The sequence below is a fragment of the Dendrobates tinctorius genome, unplaced genomic scaffold (genome assembly GCF_039654945.1).
Source record: "Dendrobates tinctorius isolate UK_male_01 unplaced genomic scaffold, ASM3965494v1 ptg000093l, whole genome shotgun sequence".
Taxonomy (NCBI): Eukaryota; Metazoa; Chordata; class Amphibia; order Anura; family Dendrobatidae; genus Dendrobates; species Dendrobates tinctorius.
Window position 1 is genome coordinate 27,181,873 of NW_027361761.1, and position 26,181 is coordinate 27,208,053.

The 26,181-nt window shown below is 43.7% G+C and overlaps 1 protein-coding gene and 1 non-coding gene across 4 annotated transcripts in view; one reads left to right on the plus strand and one right to left on the minus strand.

The window, feature by feature from the left end:
- The window catches only part of EVA1A (eva-1 homolog A, regulator of programmed cell death), a 724,576-nt gene that overhangs the window by 311,501 nt on the left and 386,894 nt on the right, over nt 1-26,181 (minus strand). For all 3 annotated transcript variants that reach the window (XM_073586595.1, XM_073586596.1, XM_073586597.1), the window contains one exon: nt 1,330-1,453. In XM_073586595.1, coding sequence (XP_073442696.1) covers nt 1,330-1,453 — 124 coding nt within the window. The remainder of the gene's footprint in view (nt 1-1,329; nt 1,454-26,181) is intronic.
- On the plus strand, nt 9,377-9,462 carry TRNAR-UCU (transfer RNA arginine (anticodon UCU)). The gene is given in 2 exon segments: nt 9,377-9,413; nt 9,427-9,462. It is a non-coding gene; the product is annotated as a tRNA-Arg (tRNA).

The window sequence follows — 26,181 nt, forward strand, 5'->3', positions numbered from 1 at the left end:
CTCTTGTTTCATTTGCTAAATATCGATTTAGTCACATCCAAGTCTAATCAGGGGCCTATACAAAAGGAGTGCAATGGCCCTAGTGTCCCAGGGGGCCCAAAAGTCCCTCTACCACACAAGACCCCAATATGGCACAAGCGAGGCTTCCTCCGGGGTCTCAGAGCTTTCATGCTGCACCACTCACGCTATCCAGCAGTTTTTTTGCAGGACATTTCTGGAAAAGCAATATAAATAGTTGCATCTCCCACCTCGGAGTAGAGAGAGAGACATAAGCCACTTCTGTCACAGGGAAATATGGCCGACAGGTCCTCCGCTCTGGTTGATCTGCAGTCTGGGAAAGCTGGATGAGAACATACAGACATGACGGCAATACTTGCCAAAATGGGGAAGCACCGGGACGCTGTCCAGTCTCTGGCAGTCAGTAGAGTTGAGCGACTTTGGTCGGATCGGGTTTCGTGAAACCCGAATTAAACAAAATAAGTTTCAGATGAAACTCATCCGACTAGAGCAAAAAAAGTCGGAGTTTCGTCCGACTTTTATTTCCCATTGACTTGCATTGGGGTCGGGTTTCGGACGAAACTCCAACTTTGTTTTGCTCTAGTCGGACCAGTTTCATCTGAAACTTATTTTGTTTCATTCGGGTTTCACGAAACCCGATCCGACCAAAGTCGCTCAACTCTAGCAGTCAGGATTCTCGGGATTAAGTCTTCGTGAAAATTTTGAGTCCAGGTCTAAGAAAAATATTGTGGGGCGTAGGTCTTATTAAGAGTATGTGCACACAATAAGTGCTTGCAGCAGAAATTTCTGCATCAAATTCGAATCTCTTGACAGGACAAATATATGAGTGACACAAGCGGTTTTCCCCCAGTCGTGAGAACGGTATAAAAAAGTGGCATAGTATAGGAGATTTTAAAGAAATCTGGTTTAATGTCCAAAAAATTTGCTGTGTTCAAGCAAAAATTTTACCTGTATTTCATACCTAAAACTTTATAGGTATTTACTATGTAGCCCCCAAAAATGATATACCAAAAAGTTTTCAGTACAGGTGGGTGGAGTATGAAAAAAAAACAATAAAAACCCCACCAATGAGAGAGTAGTGTCCCGCCCCTCAGGATCTGCACCAGTAGAATAGAACACGTCTTTGGTTTTTGTGCAGCATTTTTTTTCCTCTTTTAAGACCCATTTATCCAAAGCTCTGTTCATGCCCAGATTGCCAGCACTGGACTTCATTAGATGGCCCAGGGGTCATGCAGGGTTCCCAAGCCAATGAAGGAAACGGATACAATGAGAAATGAAACCTCCACCAGACTCAGAGATTCCTTTACTTACTTGGTCTGCATTTGTACCACACAACCAAATACTTGCTGGTCCCCGGACACAGATCCAACCCGAACAGGCGGCTACTGACAAGCAGCTGGCAGCTCCTCCGGTCCTGGCACTCGTCCAGCACTTTCTGCACAGGAGAACAGAAAAAAAAAAAAATGACCTCTGCTTTACATGGACATCATATGGCCATAACAGATGTGGAGGCGACACTACACATAATAGGAATCATTACTGCATTGTTAGCAGTTATGGAATATTGAACATCAGTAAAAATATTTTGGAGATTGTAATATTTTGTAATTATTTTTTTTTTGGTTTGTAAATCCCGCAGCTCACGGGAAATCTTCACCTTTAAAAAGAGGAACTTAAGTTTAGGAGTTGGAACCACCACTATAGAGATACAGTGGGGAAAAAAAGTATTTAGTCAGTCAGCAATAGTGCAAGTTCCACCACTTAAAAAGATGAGAGGCGTCTGTAATTTACATCATAGGTAGACCTCAACTATGGGAGACAAACTGAGAAAAGAAAATCCAGAAAATCACATTGTCTGTTTTTTTTTCATTTTATTTGCATATTATGGTGGAAAATAAGTATTTGGTCAGAAACAAAATTTCATCTCAATACTTTGTGATATATCCTTTGTTGGCAATGATAGAGGTCAAACGTTTTCTGTAAGTCTTCACAAGGTTGCCACACACTGTTGTTGGTATGTTGGCCCATTCCTCCATGCAGATCTCCTCTAGAGCAGTGATGTTTTTGGCTTTTCGCTTGGCAACACGGACTTTCAACTCCCTCCAAAGGTTTTCTATAGGGTTGAGATCTGGAGACTGGCTAGGCCACTCCAGGACCTTGAAATGCTTCTTACGAAGCCACTCCTTTGTTGCCCTGGCGGTGTGCTTTGGATCATTGTCATGTTGAAAGACCCAGCCACGTTTCATCTTCAATGCCCTTGCTGATGGAAGGAGGTTTGCACTCAAAATCTCACGATACATGGCCCCATTCATTCTTTCATGTACCCGGATCAGTCGTCCTGGCCCCTTTGCAGAGAAACAGCCCCAAAGCATGATGTTTCCACCACCATGCTTTACAGTAGGTATGGTGTTTGATGGATGCAACTCAGTATTCTTTTTCCTCCAAACACGACAAGTTGTGTTTCTACCAAACAGTTCCAGTTTGGTTTCATCAGACCATAGGACATTCTCCCAAAACTCCTCTGGATCATCCAAATGCTCTCTAGCAAACTTCAGACGGGCCTGGACATGTACAGGCTTAAGCAGTGGGACACGTCTGGCACTGCAGGATCTGAGTCCATGGTGGCGTAGTGTGTTACTTATGGTAGGCCTTGTTACATTGGTCCCAGCTCTCTGCAGTTCATTCACTAGGACCCCCCCGTGGTTCTGGGATTTTTGCTCACCGTTCTAGTGATCATTTTGACCCCACGGGGTGGGATTTTGCGTGGAGCACCAGATCGAGGGAGATATCAGTGGTCTTGTATGTCTTCCATTTTCTAATTATTGCTCCCACAGTTGATTTCTTCACTCCAAGCTGGTTGGCTATTGCAGATTCAGTCTTCCCAGCCTGGTGCAGGGCTACAATTTTGTTTCTGGTGTCCTTTGACAGCTCTTTGGTCTTCACCATAGTGGAGTTTGGAGTCAGACTGTTTGAGGGTGTGCACAGGTGTCTTTTTATACTGATAACAAGTTTAAACAGGTGCCATTACTACAGGTAATGAGTGGAGGAAAGAGGAGACTCTTAAAGAAGAAGTTACAGGTCTGTGAGAGCCAGAAATCTTGACTGCTTGTTTCTGACCAAATACTTATTTTCCACCATAATATGCAAATAAAATGAAAAAAAACAGACAATGATTTTCTGGATTTTTTTTTCTCAGTTTGTCTCCTATAATTGAAGTCTACCTATGATGTAAATTACAGACGCCTCTCATCTTTTAAGTGGTGGAACTTGCACTATTGCTGACTGACTAAATACTTTTTTGCCCCACTGTATATGTGACGGCAGCATTAGGAAATTTGGAAGATCCGATCTTATTTTCGTACATTTTATAAAAATATTATTCTACATCTCAAATTTAAGTCAGGCAGGACTAGTCCAGCGAGATGTTGGAATAGTCTTATAGTCTAGCAACCATTAAAGGACCCAAAAGTATCCCTTTAAGAGCCAATGTGCACAGCAAATCACTGGCATTAATCTGTCTGGTGATAGCTCCATGGGCCACAATTATGCACCCATAAACCCCTTATGCTCTCCAAAATCAGATACATTGGTAGAATATTGTCCCAAAGTGGGAAATGGATCCCATATTACTAAACCCAAATATTGTCATGTACGTGTAATAAACTGCAGGTGCTAAGGTTGTCGCCACGGATCCAAGACAGACAAAGAGTTAAAGGTTTATTAACAAGGACTTAACTCTCCATGCAGGGAGGAGCAGTGGGGGGTTTAAATGTGACAGAGTAAACAGTAAAACAGACTAAAGAAAGCTATTAAACAGTTATGCAGTGTTGAAACGGTTAAACTGGGATTATTATAATTTATCAGTCCGGGGAAAGCTTGATTGTAGGGTCTCCTTCTATCACATTGGCTCCGACAACAGCGGCGCTTGCAGTCTCTGTAGTCTCTCCTCTGGATAAAGTTGGAGCCTCAGGGGTTAAAGCAGGGAGACGCTGGGGAACTGAGTCTCCCCTGCTCTGAGTCTCAATAAGAAACTGACTGTCTTTCCACAGGAATGATATTGCGCACACTGGGAAATCTCTCTGCCACACTCAGGGGCTCCTTGTCACTGCGGTCAATGGGATTGTGCGCTCGGGTCACTGTCTCTGCACTGTCAGGGGGGGATGTGTCCTCTGGTCATGAAGGCTACCAAGTCCACCTACTCACATACAGTGCTCTCACTGTCTTGTCCTACAGTCCCGGTCCTCTGACAAGGAGTTTTCTCTGGGAGCGCGGTGCTGCAACATGCTCTCCATCTGGCGAGCTCTGCTTTCGTGCCCTCTGCCTGCAGAGCTTCCGGTCCACCGTCCCTTCCCTTTCGTCACTGCTCCCCACAGTCACATGGTGCAGTCAATCCAGGCCAGAAAGTTTTCCCCCCGGCAACCCTGCTGCCCAGCTAGATGGTTCCGGACACGGAGCAGGGGAGGTAACCCCTTTTGGGCTCTTCTTCCTCTTCACCCTCTTACATATGGAAGCCTCTTTCCACAGGGCTCTACAACCCAGCTACCCCAAAATTTGTGTTTTCCCACTATAAAGCCTATACTATATACAGTGGGGCAAAAAAGTATTTAGTCAGTCAGCAATAGTGCAAGTTCCACCACTTAAAAAGATGAGAGGCGTCTGTAATTTACATCATAGGTAGACCTCAACTATGGGAGACAAACTGAGAAAAAAAAATCCAGAAAATCACATTGTCTGTTTTTTTTTCATTTTATTTGCATATTATGGTGGAAAATAAGTATTTGGTCAGAAACAAGCAATCAAGATTTCTGGCTCTCACAGACCTGTAACTTCTTCTTTAAGAGTCTCCTCTTTCCTCCACTCATTACCTGTAGTAATGGCACCTGTTTAAACTTGTTATCAGTATAAAAAGACACCTGTGCACACCCTCAAACAGTCTGACTCCAAACTCCACTATGGTGAAGACCAAAGAGCTGTCAAAGGACACCAGAAAAAATTGTAGCCCTGCACCAGGCTGGGAAGACTGAATCTGCAATAGCCAACCAGCTTGGAGTGAAGAAATCAACTGTGGGAGCAATAATTAGAAAATGGAAGACATACAAGACCACTGATAATCTCCCTCGATCTGGTGCTCCACGCAAAATCCCACCCCGTGGGGTCAGAATGATCACAAGAACGGTGAGCAAAAATCCCAGAACCATGCGGGGGGACCTAGTGAATGAACTGCAGAGAGCTGGGACCAATGTAACAAGGCCTACCATAAGTAACACACTACGCCACCATGGACTCAGATCCTGCAGTGCCAGACGTGTCCTACTGCTTAAGCCTGTACATGTCCGGGCCCGTCTGAAGTTTGCTAGAGAGCATTTGGATGATCCAGAGGAGTTTTGGGAGAATGTCCTATGGTCTGATGAAACCAAACTGGAACTGTTTGGTAGAAACACAACTTGTCGTGTTTGGAGGAAAAAGAATACTGAGTTGCATCCATCAAACACCATACCTACTGTAAAGCATGGTGGTGGAAACATCATGCTTTGGGGCTGTTTCTCTGCAAAGGGGCCAGGACGACTGATCCGGGTACATGAAAGAATGAATGGGGCCATGTATCGTGAGATTTTGAGTGCAAACCTCCTTCCATCAGCAAGGGCATTGAAGATGAAACGTGGCTGGGTCTTTCAACATGACAATGATCCAAAGCACACCGCCAGGGCAACGAAGGAGTGGCTTCGTAAGAAGCATTTCAAGGTCCTGGAGTGGCCTAGCCAGTCTCCAGATCTCAACCCTATAGAAAACCTTTGGAGGGAGTTGAAAGTCCGTGTTGCCAAGCGAAAAGCCAAAAACATCACTGCTCTAGAGGATATCTGCATGGAGGAATGGGCCAACATACCAACAACAGTGTGTGGCAACCTTGTGAAGACTTACAGAAAACGTTTGACCTCTGTCATTGCCAACAAAGGATATATCACAAAGTATTGAGATGAAATTTTGTTTCTGACCAAATACTTATTTTCCACCATAATATGCAAATAAAATGAAAAAAAAACAGACAATGTGATTTTCTGGATTTTTTTTTCTCAGTTTGTCTCCCATAGTTGGGAGACAAAGTCTACCTATGATGTAAATTACAGACGCCTCTCATCTTTTTAAGTGGTGGAACTTGCACTATTGCTGACTGACTAAATACTTTTTTGCCCCACTGTATCTGTAGAGCAGCGCTTGGGATTCTACACACAATGTGCTTGATGGGGTCTCCCAACTTGAGTCAACTGTCCCCTAGGCCTACATCAGACAGTTGGCTTGGAATTCTTGACCTGGTTGCAGGGCATGATGACCTGATTTGAGTGCAGTTTATTTCTCAGATGTGGAAAACTTTACTTATGAAAATGCTAAAATTCATCTGTATTTTTTTTTTTTTTAATTTGAGATCCCCTACTCATGATCTTGAGCATCATCTAACTGTAAACCACTAATGAATGAGGCTTCAGGAACCAAGGCCCCGATTCAAAGCTTTCATGCCTGAATTTTTTCTAAAAAGCTGCAAAATTTAACCGCAACTCCGTGTTGAGGCAAAATTGTGAGTTTTGGCATTTTACCAGTTTCTCCCAAGTATGCCAAAATGAGGAGTGGGTGCGGGAAGGCGTCATAACAATACAGATAGTCAAATTCAAGGGGAGCTGTGGCGGTCCCCCTAATCTGAAATCTCACCTAATTCCCTGACTGGAGAACGATTTCTGGCTTGGCGCATGGCGGCACAAAGCACTCAGACGCTACTGTTCATCCCGATGAGTTTACCCCTATAATGTCAAGGGGTTCATCAGGAGATAATTTGTGATTAAGGGTAGAACAGAGCTACAATTAGCCTCCTGCCCTCATGCAAGATGGATAGCTGCGCATGGTCCACAGAAGGTACACCCTTTCTATTGCCGCAGGAGAAGACACTCCAATTGCGTAGGAGTGCATGCCGCGCTCTACAGATTCAGGTGCTCAGATCAGTTAGAGTCACCGGAAGCGACTTCAGATCAGGCAAATGCATTCCACCTAGGAAACTTAGCAGAAGTGGCCAGTGCTGGGGCACAGAGCTCTCCGGCGTTACCATAGTGACTCACATAATCAGGCAAAAACGTGCCACTAAAGAGTACCTACCCAATGACCACACAAAAAAACCTAAATGGGTTCAATACCTACCATGCAAAATTTGGGGCAATGTGAATTGTTATTACCTAGTAGCACTCCCTTTTGAAAGTATCACAGCCTGTAAACCGATTTTGTAGCCAGAGTTGGCAATAACATTTAATGAAATGACTCAAAGCTTGTGAAGCCAAGTTGCTCACCAAGACCACCTGGACTCAGATTCCAATAGAAAAATCCACCTAGTCTCCAAGGGTACCATTACACATAACGATGTCCCAGCGATCCCACCAACAATCCGACGTGGATGGGATCGCTGGGACATTGTTAGCTGATCGCTGGTGAGCTGTCAAATAGACAGCCCCTCCAGCGATCAGGACCAGCGAGCACGCTGGTTACCAACGTAACCATCGGGTTTTAAGGGCTTCGGGGCCCTTAGAAACCCGATGTTTACCCTAGATACCAGCGTGCACTGCAGGCAGGGCGGGAGGTGGAGGCAGAGCGGCGCAGACAGACCGGCGTAGCTCTGCTTCTCCGGTCTGACAGACTGGAGAAGCAGATAGCAGAGCTACGCCGGTCTGTGCGCCGCTCTGCCTCCACCTCCCGCCCTACCTGTAGTGCACGCTGGTATCTTGGGTAAACATCGGGTTTCTAAGGGCCGCACCGCCGTTAGAAACCCGATGTTTACGTTGGTAACCAGCGTGCAGCGTCGCTCAACGCTGGCTCCCGCTGCCACACGCAGTGATGCACGCTGGCCAGCGGGAGACCAGTGATGAAAAAACGGGCCAGGACGATCCAGCACGATCAGCGATATCCCGCGGGGGGGCCGATCGCTGCTGGATGTCACACACAGCGATCTCGCTGGAGAGATCGCTGATGTGTCACAAAATCAGCGAGATCGCTGTGTGTAACGGGCCTTTAAGTCACTCACCCAATCGGAATGGAAGTTATACCTCAATTACACTGAATGAAATTACTTTACTGTCACCTTGATGCTTTTTTGGGATCATGTGTTGCGTTAATGTGCTCTTATGATTTTGATCCCAAATATGTTCTATCCTGACGCATAGCGGTTTTGTTTTCCCTACATAAATTTATAGGGCAGGTAACAGCACGTCTTCAGGAATATCACCCGCGTCCTTACCAATGCACTTACCGGGATTGTCCACTTAATGACCAACACATGGACAAGTGCTTGTTGCCAGGGAAACTACATTTCAATGATGGCACATTGGGTGAACTTTGTGGATGCCAGAGCAGAGTTCCACACTGGCACGTCACATGTGCTCACAAAGCAGAGTATTGCCGACCCTACTTCTATCAGGGATTCCTCTACCTCCTACAGCAGTTCCTGCACCCCCTTCCGACTCATCCTCCATTTCGGAGCACATTGTCCACAAATGAAGGAAGCTTAGCAACACTGCCTCACCGAAGAAGCAACAGGATCTGCTGAAGGCAATTTGTCTAGGAGACAAACCACACACCGCGGCAGAGTTACTTAAAGGGATAACAGAAGAGAGATCTGTTTTTTGCCGCTAAACCTCTAACAAGGCATGGTAGTGTGTGAAAATAGGTGTAACCTGGTGGCAGCTGCGTAGTTTGGCAAGCTCAAACATGTATAGGGAAATTAGGGATCAGTCATCGGTGAGCGGTGGCATCACTTCGAATTTATTAGGGTGCCAACTTCCATGTTTAGGTAGGGGACAAATTTAAGAAGATCAATTAGGATATTTCTCCCCCATATTCAATTGACCAGTATCCGCAATTTTTTTTTTTTTTATAAAATCCACAAATTTCTCTTTCAAGTGTGTAGGGGAAAGGTTTTTAAATAATAATGTTGAAAGTTTTAAAGGGTACAATTCTTTAGTGAAATGAGGCATTACATTGACTATTAGTTTCTACCATATGTAGTCATTTCTGTCCATGTCACAGATGTGAGGGTCCTCCAGAGAAGGAGAAAAACTAGCAGCTCCTCATTCTGGTCACAAAGGAGGATCCTGCTTGGAGACCACCTCTCCCTTGTAGAAAACTATGAATAATTAAATAGTTTGAGTTAAATCCTTTAATAGTTTGCTTCCCCCTTTCACAGTGAGTGATGAGGATTAGTAACCGTGCGAGGAACTGACTGTCCCAAGCATATGACACCATGGTTTCACTTTCAGCCTCTGTTACATCAGCATCATGAATGTGTGGAGCAGCAGAGATCACAGCCCATGAGAGTCAGGCAACAGATGGCTCTGTGGCGCAATGGATAGCGCATTGGACTTCTAGTGAGAAGAGGACATTCAAAGGTTGTGGGTTCGAGTCCCACCAGAGTCGTGGTTTTGCAAAACATACATATTTTCTTTTTTTCTTCCAAAAGACTTAAAAAAAAATATCCAAGTGCAATTAAATGCAATTCTCTCAGGTTTACTGTCTTCATAAAGTATTGGCTGCACTTATGAATATTTTGTAGCTGATTTTTTTTTTTATTCATGAGACTAGTCATTCTGCTTGGAATAAGCACTCATTGAGAAATTTATTAACTATGCTAATTCTGGTATATTTTAATAGATACACATGTAATCTACATAGATGAATGGACCTAGCACACATTCATACATTAATTTACAGACATTACATTAGGCACATACATACCGTAAATGATAAATTGTGAGGCTTACAAAATTGTATCCATTTTTCCAGGATTCAGTATGAACGCCACATACAGAAATCCTCACACTTACAACCTTAGCTTTTATCAGTGAGGTTACTAATGGTCATCTGAGGAATGTTCTGCCGCACTGAATGCACTGGGAAAAATCATCAAGATCTGCTGCTGGCGTCTCCCTCTACAATTGCCGACCATCGATGCCCCAGATGTCTATGATGGGAGACCAGTCCAGAGACGCTGCAGGCAGCTCATTGTACAATTACAGACCAACATCTTCCATTGACTACATCTGTGATGTCAAATCATTTTAGGCAAAAATTATGTATAGTTTATTTATATACACTTGAAATTAAGTGCATGTGTGCTAGATCTGATTTTTAAACAGCTTATGGTCCACGTGTTTATTGGTAACAATCTAGCATTCATTTATCTTCCATGTGTAAAACAGGAAAGTCCCAAGCTTCTACCCATAAGACCATAAAAAGCAGGCAGCATAATGAGGCTCGTGTGCCATCCATCCATTTTATCTACAGACCCATTGATTTGAAGGGCAGGTCTGATTTATGACTGGGGTGAAAAATAGACTGTTTTTGCTACTTAGGCCCCATCTCATCCCGACCAATGTGAACAATGCCAGTCTCTATGAGGGGGCATGTTAGTGTCTTAAGAGGCGCACGTCTCTTAAGGATTCCACCACGTATAACACATGGCGTGCGCCTTGCCTCCAAATAATGATTCTCACAAGTGCCACATACAATAGTAATAGCCACTCCATAAGGGAAGGATGGGCTTAACATGGAGCAGTAGTCTATAGATGCGGTTATAGTAGCACATAAACATGGATTGTAAGACTTAGATCCATTGTAGGTGGGGGGAGGGGAGAAGAAGCATGGTGGTGGGGTCAAGCAAAAGCTGAAAAGGAACTTCATGTTTAGCTTTCTTGCCCCCTAATTTCTATGTACACCATAAGCTGTACTAGAATTGTATGTGGGCTTTCCTCGCTTAAGGTTGCACTTTGAAAAATGAAGTAGAGAAACCCTTTTTGATGTATGGTCCACCACCTGCCTCCCAGGGAGGAGCTTTGGGCTCACTGGCAGAGAACAACTCCATATCAGGCCAGGAATACAAACGAGCGTCCATGGGGCGTTTACATCTCATCGCCCCCTGAGCACTGGATGTTATGGCCGCTTACACAACAGTTCGGACATGTTGCTGTCATGTTATTCTTTCCTTACATCTTTTGTACAATCACTGGGTGCGCATACCATTATGGAAAGTAAGGGCAGATCAACAGTTTAGGCCTCGGGCAGTTTCCCAAGGTCTTTGGCTTGTGGAGCCCACCTCTCCTTAGATGATTCATTGTAGTGAGGGAGTCACCTCAGCTTGAAGAAAACAAGCCCCAATTCAGCTTTATCAATTGAAAAACAGGTCACAGAAACAAACCAGTTTATTGTCTTACAAGTAAAAAAAAAAAAAAAAAATTGTTTGGCACTTGTCTGAGTTGTATGCTTGTGTATCTCTGGCCTTTGTACACATTTATTTCACTTTATCGGATAGCAGAGCAATATTATTCAGTGGGACAATGACTATTAATTATTTTGTCACAGACAATCGGAGGAGAACATAAAGTTTCAGCATGCTGCGAATGGCTCCGTAAATCAGATGCCACTCACCCATTCAAGTCTAAGTGGATGTTTGCTCATCTGAGGTAATTCAGTTGTCATAGTGTCACTCGATCACACTCTGATGGACGTGTCCTTAGCATAATCTACCCGATTCTCTTGGATGAGACATTCTATGGATGTGTGACCCAGTCTAACCTGGAGAATCATCTTACTCATTTTTATTTCACTATGAAGGCGTCAAGCACAAATCATGAAAACATTTTTTTATTCCCCCAGTTTTCAGTACTTTATATGGTCATTTGAATGGGGTAATTTAAGTCTAGGGCTCAGACAACAAATCAAAGCCAATGTACGGTTAGGTCAATGGAAAAGCGAGAGAACATTTTCTTGGAAGAAAAGAGGGAAGAAGTGAACTTGGGAAAAAAACACAAAATTGAAAGGTTAGAAGAAAGGAGTTCTAGAGTGTGTTCTCACTCCACACCAACTGCTTCTGGGTAGCCATCACACCCAGGGCAGCGGGGTACCCGGTACCGGGCCGGTGTCAGGGGGGGAATGTATGACAGCAGCAGTGACCCGGTCCATGGCCCTGGGCGCCCAATATCAATGGCGGTGATGTTAATGGTGTTAAAGTTTATTTGAATAATTCGTGACACCACCCGTGGTGTTTGGCAAGGGAGATGGTAAGCCAACGCTGCACGCAGATCCGCTGGGACTGATGGTGTGGTGCAGAAAAGATGGTATAGCTCCCCACAGGTGGAGTTGTAGTCCCAGGGCAGTGTTGGTGCAATGGATGAGGAGAGGCGCAGAATGGTATAGATGCTGATACCCAGATGTAGCGGTGCTGAAGGTGTTAACAGCGAATGAATGGAGGACACCAGGGCTTGCAGTTTCAAAGCTTTACTCACAGTTCGTGGTACCCACTGGTGCCTGCCTCCGTGCCGTATCCTCTGGGGTAGAGACTCAATCAACCTCTCGGGCAAGTCAGGGATCTCCTCTCCAACACTCCCCCAACATGTGCCTTTCCTGAACGAGTCCTCTATTGCGCCTTTTAGTGTGAAGAACTCCAGTACCGTAGTTCTCTGGAATCCCTCCTGTCAGATGTTCCTAGAAGCTTACTTGTATGACAGACAGCTGTAGCCTCTATCGGGGACTTCCTTCTCAGAAGTCCTAGCTCTCCATCCAGTTGCTGTTGTGTCCCAAGTCTTTGATGGGAGTAGTGCATTTACAGCCAACTACTCCACCGGTGTCTGCTGCAGAACCATAAGTGTCCATACAACCTCGGGGACCGGGCCCCGGCCTTGCGCTGAGAACGTATAGGCAGGGTTCCTCTTCCAACCCACAACTCCTCTGTTGTGAGTTCATTTTCTGGTCTACCAGTTGTGAGTTCTCCTTCCAGGCTCCCTCTGGTGGTAACAGGAGGTAGTGAGGCTGATTTAATCAGTAGAGATCTGCCACCTGATAATGAGGATGACGATTGACCTCAGGAATCTCAGATTGGATTTAAGACAGCCGACGCCCTACTCTGGTGCTGGTGATTCCTTCTGCTTGTCAGGTCTTGGTTCTCAGCTCTGTTCCAGTCAGCTCAAGCTAAGTTTCTCTGCTAATGTTCACACTTGATTTTGCTGTTCTATTCAGTGTTTTGTGTGGTCAGCCAGCCCCGGCTGGGGCTGTGCTGAATTTCCACTCTTATTTATCTGTATTTGCCAATTTGCTTTTTGTCCCTTATTAGATTGGACTCTTTTTGCTCTGTCTCAGAATATTTCAGAGTGCTGATATAGTGGGAGAAGTCTAGTGACTTCAGGGTTAATTTTGTTATCAGAAGTGTTGGACATTATTTTGTAGGGTTTTGGGCAGATTGCAGACAGTGTCTTTCCTTTCCTCTCCTTTCTAGTTAGTGTGGGCCCCATCGTTTGCTCAGCCTATTTTCCTGCCTGTGTTTGTGTTTTCATCTTGTTTCACCGTCAATACTAGAGTTGAGCGACTTTGGTCGGATCGGGTTTCGTGAAACCCGAATGAAACAAAATAAGTTTCAGATGAAACTCGTCCGACTAGAGCAAAAAAAGTCGGAGTTTCGTCCGACTTTTATTTCCCATTGACTTGCATTGGGGTCGGGTTTCGGACGAAACTCCGACTTTGTTTTGCTCTAGTCGGACGAGTTTCATCTGAAACTTATTTTGTTTCATTCGGGTTTCACAAAACCCGATCCGACCAAAGTCGCTCAACTCTAGTCAATACATGTGTGGGGGCTGTCTATTCCTTTGAGGTCTGCTCTGGGGCAGTTAGTTTCCCCTTTTCTTGCTTAGGCTTATTTAATCATCCGGCCGTGACGAGGCGTCTAGTTTCATCGTAGGTACGCTCCACGGCTGCTGCTAGTTGTGTGGTTAGGATCAGGGATCTGCAATCTGCATAGTTACCAACCTCTCTGGTTTTTCTGGGCTTAGCATGTTTAGGTTTTTCCTCCTCGGTGACCCATTCATAGCACTCCTCTCTGTTCTCCTACTCCTTCGTTCCACGCTGTTCCTTCTCTCTTATGGAAGCTTAGGTTGCAGGTCTACGTCTTTCTCCTTCTCTTCTCCTTCCTGTGCCAGCTGGCTCAGATCATTGAGGCAGCTGCAGCACTCCTTCTGCTATTCCTCTCCACAGGAGATCTTCCCACTAAGACCAGTCCTCTGCCTCTCCTGACTGACTGTCTTCCATCGCCTGACCTCCCGTCAGGCTGCTCTCCTTCGCTGGGACTCACCCCAGACTGACCTTCTGTCAAACTGCCCTACAATTCTCCACTTTCCCCCTCTTTTATACTAACTCCACCTACCTCCCAGCACATCTCGTGTTACGAAGCAGGGTTCCACGAAGGGTGCTCTGCTACCCCCAGCCTGAAGCTGCTAGGCAGACCTACTGAACTATCCTGTGTGTGGTATGCAGGTGTTGGAGTGTGGAAAGGAGTTCCCAACTTACCTAGTTGGTGGGGCACTACACTTTAGGAGAAGGTGCAGTACCTCTGTGGCGACTGAGCCTCAGGGGCGCCACACTTCAGTGTTCATATCAGGGCCGAAGTAGGAGCACAAAAGGCAAGGTACTGTACCCCCCCATACACATCTGCTCCTCCCAGATGTCAGGACTTCATACTGGTACATGCCACACTGGGGGGGGGGGCAGGCCTTATGGCTTATGTTTTGTAAATTTTAAATATGAATTGTGCTACCAGTTGCTAAGTGCAAATCTTTAAAATTGTGTTTTACAGTTTTAGAGACATTTTGCACCCAGCTATAGTTTAAAAAAAACAATAAAAAATCTGCACTGGACCTGGGGAGGATGAGTGAAGGGTCTCCACTGTTGCAAACAATGTCACATTGATACCTTTCTGCCAGTGAGGTCAGCGGCTCCTGCCATCTGCATGGGCAGAAGAACAAGAGCTGGATGCACAACCATTCTCTCTCTATAGGGTGCGCCATAATGTATCAAGCCTAACAGAAAAACAGTGAAAAATGAGGATGAATGAACTCATGGAGATCAACATCCAACACTGCGGAGACACCATCACATGTTTCTCAACGCAAGCAATGACTGGCCAGGTCTTTCCCCGGGAAGGAACAACCACGGGAAGGGCAGTCTCCAATGAAGGAAACCACCTATGCCAAATCATGGTATCCATCCACAGACACTGATGAGGGGCAATACCCCAAAACAGCTGTCTGTGGATGGATACCATGTTTTGGCAACCTTCCCATGGTTGTACCTGTCCTCGATTCCTTCATCAACCCCACACATTGTAAAATATTTTTCTCTAAAAGGCATATATTAACCGCAAGACTAATAGTCTGAATTATGCCATTGTATGTGCTTGCAACAAGCTCTATGTCGGCTAGACATCACAGGAGGTATTAAAAAAAAAAAAAAGCATATTTTCACCATTAATCTGGCACGGGCGGATATGTTTAAGGGAAAAACCTTGACCTCAGTTGCTGCAATTTTCTTCAATATCGTCAAGGTAAACCCAGCAACATGAGGGTTACTGGGCTTCAAAAATTGATCACCAGCATTAGGGGTGGCGATTGCCATAGCAGACTCCTACAGATAGTCGAGATGGAATTTTTAATCTTGAGTCTCCTTCACCCTCTGGCTTTAAATGAGGAATTGTATATCGGCATTTTGGACTGAGGGAGGACAAGGTCGGCTTAGCAAGTGCACTAGATAGACCTGGATACCAGATACTGATGGGCAGCTCCAATCACTATGGTCTTTCTTTTCGGTTTTCAGCCTTATTAGCTTCTACTACTTATTCATTCTGTTTAAGTCCCTCTGGAATTCTATGGATCAGTATACTCTGGACCGCTATGATCATTGGATTCTTGAGATTGGTTTGAGGAATCTTCATGAATCATTGATGGGACAATTATTGTACCTTAGTAAACCTCCCCTTTGGAAGAATGGACTACTTTATTATGATGTGTGGCATATGCATGCTATTGATCCACCTAGATATTAAGTCAAAAGCGCAGATAGGTAGACCTATGTATATTGAATCCACGTGTAAGGAACAAGACAGTCAGCACTGCCAAAACTACTGCCAATATAAATCTGTCATATCCATACTGCCAATAGTGGCTGAACCCCGTGATCTCGGGTGCTGGTACAGAAAACACAATTTATGAGTCCACATGGAAGGAAAGACGACCATAGCACTCACCGATCCAGGTGAAAAAGTCCGCTTTTTTTAGCAATCCACATTAAAACTTCATGGCCGTTTCGTGCCTACTAGCACTACCCGTTAATGTGCTAGTAGGCATGTAACGGCTGTCATCAGACTTTGCTCACTCCTCCCTCCAGCCTCCCGGCCATGAAGTTTTAACCCCTTTACTCCCAAGGGTGGTTTGCATGTTAATGCCCGGGCCAATTTTTACAATTCTGACCACTGTCCCTTTATGAGGTAACTCTGGAACGCTTCCATGGATCCCGGTGATTCTGAAAACGTTTTCTCATGACATATTGTACTTCATGTTGGTGGTAAAATTTCATTCATATAACTTGCGTTTATTTGTGAAAAAAAAAATCAGAAATTTGGCTTAAATATTGAACATTTTCACAATTTTCTGACTTTAAATTTTTATGCTCTTAAATCACAGATATATGGCACTCAAACTTAAGTTACATTTCCCACATGTTTACTTTACATCAGCACAATTTGGGAAGCAAAATTTTTTTTTGTTAGGAAGTTATAAGGGTTAAAAGTTGACCAGCGATTTCTCATTTTTACAACACCATTTTATTTTTAGGGACCACATCACATTTGAAGTCACTTTGAGGGGTCTATATGATAGAAAATACCCCAAAGTGACACCATTCTAAAAACTGCACCCCTCAAGGTGCTCAAAACCACATTCAAGAAGTTTATTAACCCTTTCAGGTGCTTCACAGGAATTTTTTGAATGTTTAAAAAAAAAAAAAAAAAATGAACATTTTATTTTTTTTTCACAAAAAAAAATTACTTTAGGTTCTATTTTTTTTATTTTACAAAGGGTATCAGGAGAAATTGGACTGGAAAAGTTATTGTGCAATTTGTCCTGAGAACACCGATACCCGATATGCGGGGGGAGCCATTGTTTGGGCACATGGCAGAGCTCGGAAGGGAAGGAGCGCCATTTGACTTTTTCACTGCAAAATTGGCTGGAATTCAGATCGGACGCCATGTCACGTTTGGAGAGCTCCTGATGTGCCTAAACAGTGGAAACCCCTCACAAGTGATCACATTTTGGAAACTAGACCCCCCATGGAACTTATCTAGATATGTGGAGAGCACTTTGAACTCCCCAGGGCTTCACAGACGTTTAGAACATACAGCCGTACAATTAAAAAAAATCATCATTTTTGTGGAAAAAGTATCTTTTCACACCAAATTTTTATTTTACCAAGGGTAACAGGACCCCAAACGTTATTGTGCAATTTGTCCTGAGTACGCTGATACCTGATATGTGGGGGAAAACCACTATTTGGGCGCATGACAGAGCTCAGAAGGGAAGCAACGTCATTTGACTTTTTTGGCTGGAATTGAGATTGGACATCATGTCGCGTTTCTAGAGCCCCTGATGTGCCAAAACAGTGGAAATCCCCCAATTCTAACTCCAACCCTAACCCCAACACACCCCTAGCCCTAATGGGAAAATGGAAATAAACACTTTTTTTATTTTATTATTTTTTCCCCTAACTAAGGGGGTGATAACGGGGGGTTTGATTTACTATTTATGGCGGTTTTTATGTTTGGCAGCTGTCGCACGCTAAAAGACGCTTTTTATTGTAAAAATAGTTTTTGCATCACCACATATTGAGAGCTATAATTTTTCCGTATTTTGACCCACCGAGTCATGTGAGGTCTTATTTTTTGCGGGACGAGTCGACGTTTTTATTGGTACCATTTTCGGGCATGTGACATTTTTCGATAGCTTTTTATTCCGATTTTTGGGACGTCGAATGAACAAAAACCAGTGTTTCATGAATTTCATTTGGGGGGTGCGTTTACACCATTCCGCGTGCGGTAAAATTGATAAGGCAGTTTTATTCTTCGGGTCAGTATGGTTACAGCGATACCTCATTTATGTCTTTGTTTTGCTGCTTTTATGCCATGAAAACAATGTTAGATAAAAAATAATTATTTTTGCATCGCTGTATTCTGCGAGCTATAACTTTATTTTTTCGCTGATGATGCTGTGTGGTGGCTCGATTTTTTGCGGGACAAGATGACGTTTTCAGCGGTACCATGGTTATTTATATCAGTCTTTTTGATCGCGCGTTATTGCACTTTTTGTTCGGTGGTATGATAATAAAGCATTATTTTTTGCTTTGTTTTTTATTTTTATTTTTTAAGGGGTTCGCGAAAAAGGGTTAACTAGTGGGACAGTTTTATTTTCAAAAAATTAATTAGGGAATTTTTTTAAATTTATTTAGCGATTTGTTATAAAATTATTTTTACACTTTTTTTTTTTTAACTTTATTACATTGTCCCAGGGGGACATAACTGTCATGTGACAGATCAGGGATCTGTCGCAGGCGCTACACAGGCTTCCTCATGCCTGCGCTCAGCAGGCAGTGAGGAAGCCGGCTCCCTGCAGGCCCCCGCCGCCATATTGGATCCGGGGACCAGCAGGGAAGGAGTCCCCCGGAGGAGCACAGCACATCACACTGTTCCAGGGTTCTCAGGGAAGCACGGAGGGAGCCCCCTCCAGCGCGCTTCTCTCCTATGCCGCTGATACACTGCGATGTTTGATCACAGTGTGCCGGGGTTTAATGTGTCGGGGCGGTCCATGACGGCCCCTGACACACAGCTGATTATCACAGCTGATACCCAGCACTGACACCCGGCCGCGATCAGCGGCACTCCCCCCCGTGAGCGCCGCTGATCGGGTTAGACGTACTATTCCGTCCTTGGGACTTAGGCCCCAGGTCACATGGACGGAATAGTACGTCTAATATAGGAAAGGGGTTAATGTGGATTGCTAAATAAAGCTGACATTTTCACCTTGATCGGTGAGTGCTATGGTCTTCTTTCCTTCCATGTGGAGATATGTATATGGGTTACTCAGGTTACACATGGACTTTTTTTATATTTAATCTTGGAGATACCTTGATAATACGGGCTTATCCCTTCATATGTATTATGGGCTGCATGCATTGTGCGAATCCTTTGAGTGACAGTTGTCAGACATCGCTGCCATATTCATGTTCTTTGGGTATATCACAGCTCTAAGTGACATATGTACATAATTCAAACAATATAAAATTGTTAAGATCATTAATTATGTATTAATTTTGCATTTTTCAGGATAAGTGAATTTCAGAAGCTTAAATCATGACCATACTCTTGATTTGTCATTACAGACATAGTGATAACAATTTGCTCTTTTTATAGAAAAAAAAAATACAAATTGGGGGAAGTAGAAGATTTTTTTTTAATAAATAAGTATTTGCAAACATTTTAGGCAGAGGTGTAATTACTGCAGTGTAAAGTTAGAATGCATATGTGTGTTTTGCAATTAAACAGTAGAAAAAAAATTATAAAATCAGTTCTAGGTAATGTGCGGTCACACCAGATTTCGATTTACATTTATTTTCTGTTTATTCACTTTGATGTTTTGAAGACTCAGGAACAAAGTGAGGTCATACCAAATATTGATCAAGGGCCAAGAGCCAAAGTCAGTGACTGGTATAGTCTGTGAGCCAGCCTGTGAACTGCGCTAACTTTTCTCAAGTCACCCCTCCCAGACAATTAGGATCAGTCTGCAGCTGCCTGTTTAACCTTTGCTGGTTTTTAAAAAATAAGGGTGACCCCCACTTAATTTTTTGGTAGACCCCCATTTTAATAACTAGTAAAAGCTATGCAGACAGATGTGAGCTGATATTACGCTGGGAACCATTATGGATATATACTGCTTCTCAGAATAACACCAGATGCCAGCTGTCTGCTTTCCCTCAGCTGATTTATACTAAATTTGGATCCCATGCTATTTTATTAATTCAATAAATACAAGTACAGAAAAATAAGCATGCCAAGCACTGATTGTTTATCACACTGACATTTCTATCTTTACATCTACCTACAATGTTCCTCAACACTAATTCCATCTTTGAACATGTTTAAATACATGACACTCGATTATTTATGCTGGATTTCATTTCATATGTGGCACATGTTGGTTTTTCCCCAAGACCGTAATCACCAGGACGTGTGAAAAAATCCTCAGATTGAAAAAGCAGTTAGCACACGGATGACTCCTATGGCATCTGCGGGTTGTCCTTTAAATTCACAGATCCATTGATTTGAAGTGGGAGTGTGCACCATGACCCTGTTCAAAAATGGAATGTCTTTCTTTTTGAGTACTTAGGCCTTAATGTATGTAGCCTTGATGAATGGACGTGCTTGAATCAAATGCTCCTGAATAAATAGGAGGCGCCAGCAATGTCAGCCAAGTGATGAGCACCTCTAGAGAGCAAGTGAGGTTTAGGGCGAGGTGCAGAGTTGGGGTCTAGAGTAACATTTCTGGCATAAGGAAACTCACAGCTTGTCATGAATTGGAGGAGCTGTGGTGTCACGCTCAGCCTGCCCCAGCTCCAGCCATATTGGCAGAGCTGGAAAAAACTGGTGTGAAAATCCTAAAAAGTTGCAAACACTTACATAACTCAACATTGCACAAAAATTGTAGAAAATTTCAACTTTTTTTTACCTTACTTCTGGAGGAAAATCTGAGCTTTTTACTAGTGGGTACGCGATAAAAAAAAAAAATATTCCCATCTCCAAGATCTTATCCCAGTATGTAGCAAGTCTTATATTGCATACCTCGAATTAGAATTTTAATACAGTTCTTCTGATTTGCCAATATTACTTCACCTACTACATATTGAGATATGATCTTGGAGATGGGAATACCCCTTTAAGGCTTATCTACCATGAATATTGTTTTAACAGTGTAGACAGCCCCATGAGCAAGGCAAGTAATGCACACCCTAAACCAGTTATATTGCCCCCAAATGCCCTCTGAGAAAGTATTAACTTCACTTTTGTGCCAACACCCCAAAAAATATAAAGTTAGTACATCTATAATGTGAGCGGTGCAATGCTGTGACATCTTTAATCCACCTGCACTGGGCTGTGGACATCTTGTGGGCAGCTCAAAGTTTAAGAAGGAAAGTAGTGAACCCCTTTTTCATGAGGAAGGTATAATCCACCTCCTTCCCAGGATGGAGCCTTGTGCTCATAAGCTGATAACATCTCAGTATCAGAGCACAAATAAACAGCGTCCATGGGACGACTACAACTCATCACCTGGATGCTATGGCCGCTTGCATAACATTTGCAATTTGTTGCTGTCATATTATTCTTTTCTTACCCATATTTTATACAAAACACTGTGCGCATACCATTATGGAAAGCGAGGCTAACATAGGCCTAGGGCAAATTCCTTGGGTCTATGGCTGGTGAAGTCCACAGCTTCTTAGATTATTCATTGTTGTGAAGGAGTCAGCTCAGCATGCAGAAAACAAGCCCCAATTCACCTTCAACAATGGAAAAATGGGTCTCAGTCTGGTGACACTTTCTTAGAAGATTTTTAGTTGGTAACCCCCCCCCCCCTGCCAAAAAAAAAAAAGCTTACCCACACCACTATACAAGTCTGTTATCGCCGTAATTACACTAATCTGCAGCATCATCTTAGGTTATTTTTGTTTAATGAAGGCATCGAGCTCAATCCCCAAACCACTTTTTCTTCACCACCTCACTTAGATTTGAATGACACCTTTCACCTGACCATATATTGTACTGAAAACAGAGAAAAAAAATTTAAGGCTAAACCCATAAAAATCAAAGCCTGTGTAAGACCAGTAGAACGGAAAGTGTATTCTATTTCCACCTTTTCTTCCATGAGAAATATGAATATGCAAAAAAACAGAAAATTTTAAGGGAAGAACAGGGTTCTAACGCCATGGCAACCGCTCCTGCCGATACTCCATCCACATTATACAGCTAGCTGCCGCAAGCAGTGAAGATCACGCACAATACGAGAATGCTAAGGGCTTGGAAAACCATCATGCGGTTCCAGGATCCATCAAGTAGAGATGAGCAAACTTGTTCGGAAAACGATCGCCAATCTCTCATTACACACGAACATAACACATTCAGAATAGTGTTCGCTTTCAGAAGCATTTTTACTCAAAGTCAGCAAAATTCGGTCACAGTTCGGTAAATCATTGCGTTTCCAGTAATGTTTTTGTTATTACTTCGACAAAGATAGCGGTGCGGTATGATGAGTGGGGGTGTCAGGGGGACATTTGATGAGGGGATGTGAAGAGGTCAGAGGAGCTACGGAGTGTAATTTTTTTTCTTCTTTAGTATCTTGATGTGTGTACATTCTGGCAGCCAATTAAGGGGCAGAAACCACCCACAACGTCATGACACAAGGTCTTCTGTGATTGGCTGTCGTTCTGCATAGAAAATCATAATGAACAACAGTCGCACTCTAAAAATCATATCTTAGTGAAGAAAAAAAAGGTATTATTTCAATCTCAAAAAAGTGCAATAAATTCACTGCAGTCAGGTCAAATGAAGAAGCTGTCTACCCTAACGGGTTTCGCAAGCCCCTAATGGGATTTTGGTACCATTTGTGCACAATTTCTCTTCATGACCTTCCATATGAGCAAGGTTTGAATAAGACCCAAGATAGGGTCGAAATGTTACCTTTATCTTCTTGATTTGACCTGACTGCGGTCAATTTATTCCACTTTTGTGATTGAAATAAATCTTTTCTTCTTCACTAAGATATGATTTTTTGAGTGCGACTTTTTCATTATGATGTCGTTTGTGGATTAAACCCACGTCCAGTCAGCACCTCCATTATAGCAAGAGTGGGTGTCTTTCTCTCCCTACTCCATAGGTGTCCGCTTTTTCCCCCCTGTGTGTCAGTGCAGAGAAGGCGCTCCTCCTAGTGCTGTTGATGAAAGTCAATGTCAGTTAACTAAATAGGATCCGGTCCTGTGTGAAATCAATCTTTCAGCATCTAACTAGATTGCGCCAAGACTGTTGCAGTCTCAGTAGGCCGCATTTGCTAAATAGTTTGGGTAAAAACTGTTGCAGTGAGAAATCAGAAAGCCACATTTCCTTTTCAAATTAGTTAGGCCTTATATTGGGGCTAAACCAGGAGGCTGCATTTGCTCATTGAAAATCATTTGGGGAAAAACACTTGCAGTGCGGAATAGAGAATTAAACCTTTCAAGGTTCGGCTCACCAAACATTTGACGTTCGCTGAACCCCATCAGTTTCAATGGGAGGCCAGACCGAACGTATGCACACCTTAAGGGGTGACAAAAGGCTTCTCAATATCAGGTAAAATTAGGGCTAGACACCATGAAAAGTGGCTTCAATTGACCCACAGTAGAAATGTGCAAGTTGGACAGCAGCAGTCAGCCATGGGCTGTGCATGAGGTATCAGGGTCTGGCCCAGCATTTACAGCTTGGAATTGAAGTTTCAATGAGGACCTGGTGGATAAAGGATCGGTGTAAGCCCTTTTAGCTGGGAGACATCATACCTGATGCAACAGCTCCATTTTTGTTTTGTTTTTTTATTATTCCAGCCAAACTCCAATGGCACAATTATCAGTTTCATAGACTACTATTGATAGAAAAATTAAAAATAGTTACCAGTAGTTGACTGAAAGTGCAGGCTTGCCTGTCTGTGAGCCCTACTTGGGCAACCCACCAGATGGAGACCCAACTTGGAGTCTCCACATGTCAAATAACATTGTGCCTGTGCCCTGGGTCTATTTGACCTGGGACATATTACACCAATTCAATCGTGGCTGGGTGTCAGCTGATTCTGACAGCTGTCACAAGGCACTAAGTGACAGGAGAGGTCACACATCACTCCCAGCACTTTAACCCCTTGAATGCTGCAATCAAACACAATCTCAGCATTCCAGGAGCCAGCAAATGGATGAAAGCCCCTCTGCCTTTGAATCAGAGACCCTGCTTCATGACGCAGGGTCCCGATCATGGCTGTTGCATCCCCATACTATACAAGCGATCAGCCTGCAAAAATGATAGTCCTATAGAGGGATAACGTAAAAGAAAAACAAATAGAAAATAAAAGCAAAAGATATTGTATCTATAAATAAATTCTATGAGAAATAAATTAAATAAAAAGTACTGTACACTTAATTGATAACGCTACGTCTGCAAGACCCGAACTATGAGACTATCCCACTAATTAACCCCTTTAGTGAACACAGTTTTTTTTATCATACTGCTGAACAAAAATTGGAATAAACTGCGATCCAAATGACGAGTATAAATAAACATGGTACCGCTGAAAGTCATTTTGTCCGGCAAAAAACAAGCCCCTATACAGCTCCATCAGCAAAAAAATAAAAAAGTTAAATTTATCAGATCAAGGCAAAAGCAATTATTTTTTCTATAAAAAAAATGCAGGTTTTTGTTCATTCTGCCTCCCAAAAAACAATAGAAATCAATAAAAAAAATGACATGTCTGAAAATGGTACCAATAAAAACGTCAACTCGTCCCACAAAAAACAAGCCATAACATGACTGTAGGCCAAAATGTGGAAAAATTAGAGCTCTCAATAAATGGCTGTGTAAAAACAAATTAAGAGTCTTTTAGTGTGTGACAGCAGCCAAACAAAAACCCGATATACATCAGGTATCACTAATCAAACCGACTGAAGAATAAAGTCGCCTAAAAAAAGAAGAAACATGGATTTTTGTGATAACTCACCGTAAAATCCTTTTCTCCGAGACAATCATTGGGGGACACAGGTACTGTGGGTGTATGCTACTGCCATCTGAAGGCTGACACTAAGTAAAACACAAGGTTAGCTTCTCCCCCGCCCCGATTGCAGTCAGAAACCAGTTTAGTGCAAAAGCAGTAGGAGAATAACAAAATCAGCCTTAATGCAGATAACAATATGTCTGGAAAAGGATCACCCTGACAACAACAAATGCACATAAATTAAATAAACAAAGAGCCAACTGGCTATCAGGGCGGGTGCTGTGTCCCCCAATGAGCGTCTCGGAGAAAAGGATTTTACGGTGAGTCATCACAAAAATCCATGTTTCTCCTTCATCTCATTGGGGGACACCAGTACTGTGGGACATCCTAAAGCAGTCCCTGGGTGGAAAGTTGACTCACCGATCCAAGCTACATGCACCTCTTGTTAAAGGTGCGTCACCGCTGCTTGGAGAATCCTACCTAGGCTCACATCTGACGACGCCTGAGTATGGACACTAATGTTTAGTGAACGTGTGCAGGCTGGACCAGGTTGCTGCCTTGCACACCTGTTCCGTCGAGGCCTGGTGCTGAAGCACCCAAGAGGTGCCTACTGCCCGAGTAGAGTGCGCTTTGATCCCTGATGGAACCGGCGCACCCCTGATGCGATAGGCCTCCTGAATAGTTAGACAGATCCTTCTGGCTATGGTCGATTTTTATGCTGCGAGTCCCTTCCTGCGCCCCTCAGGAAGCATGAACAGTGTGTCCGTCTGACGAAAGGGTACCGTCCGTGACACTTAGCTCCTGAGTGCTCTCACCAGGTCTAATGTGAGAAGAGCTTTTTCCACGCGATGCACTGGTGCTGGACAAAACGAAGGCAAGACAATATCTGCATTAATGTGGAATGAGGACACGACCTTCGGCAGAAAGGGAGGAGCTGGAAAAGCCAAGACATTAGGAATAGAGAATGTCAGAGTAGAAAGACAACGGTCCCGACACCAAGCAAAGAAGACCTTCCTGGTGTGATAGATTCTCGCTGAGGTAGGCTTCTGGGCGTTAACCATTGTGGCAACAACCTTGCGCTCAAACCCCGCCTGGGTCAGAATCCAAGATTCAACGGCCACGCCGTGAAACACAGGGACCCTGAGTTCGGGTGGAAGATCGGTCCCTGGGACTGTAGATCTGAACACTCTGGTAGTCGCCATGGGACGTCGGTGAACAGCTGCATTAGATCTGCGTACCAAGCCTGACAGGGCCAGTCTGGGGCCAGCAAAAATCGCTGGAACCCCTTCTGTCTTGATCTTTTTGACAACCCTCGGAAGTAGTGGCAGCGGGGGAAACAAGTATGGAAGGCGAAACTGGCTCCATGGTAGAACCAACGCATCCACGGCGAACGCTCGCGGGTCCCAAGACTGAGCGACGAACACAGGCACCTTGGCGTTCACCCTGGATGCCATCAGATCCACATCCAGTGTTCCCCACCATGCGCAAATCTGCTGGA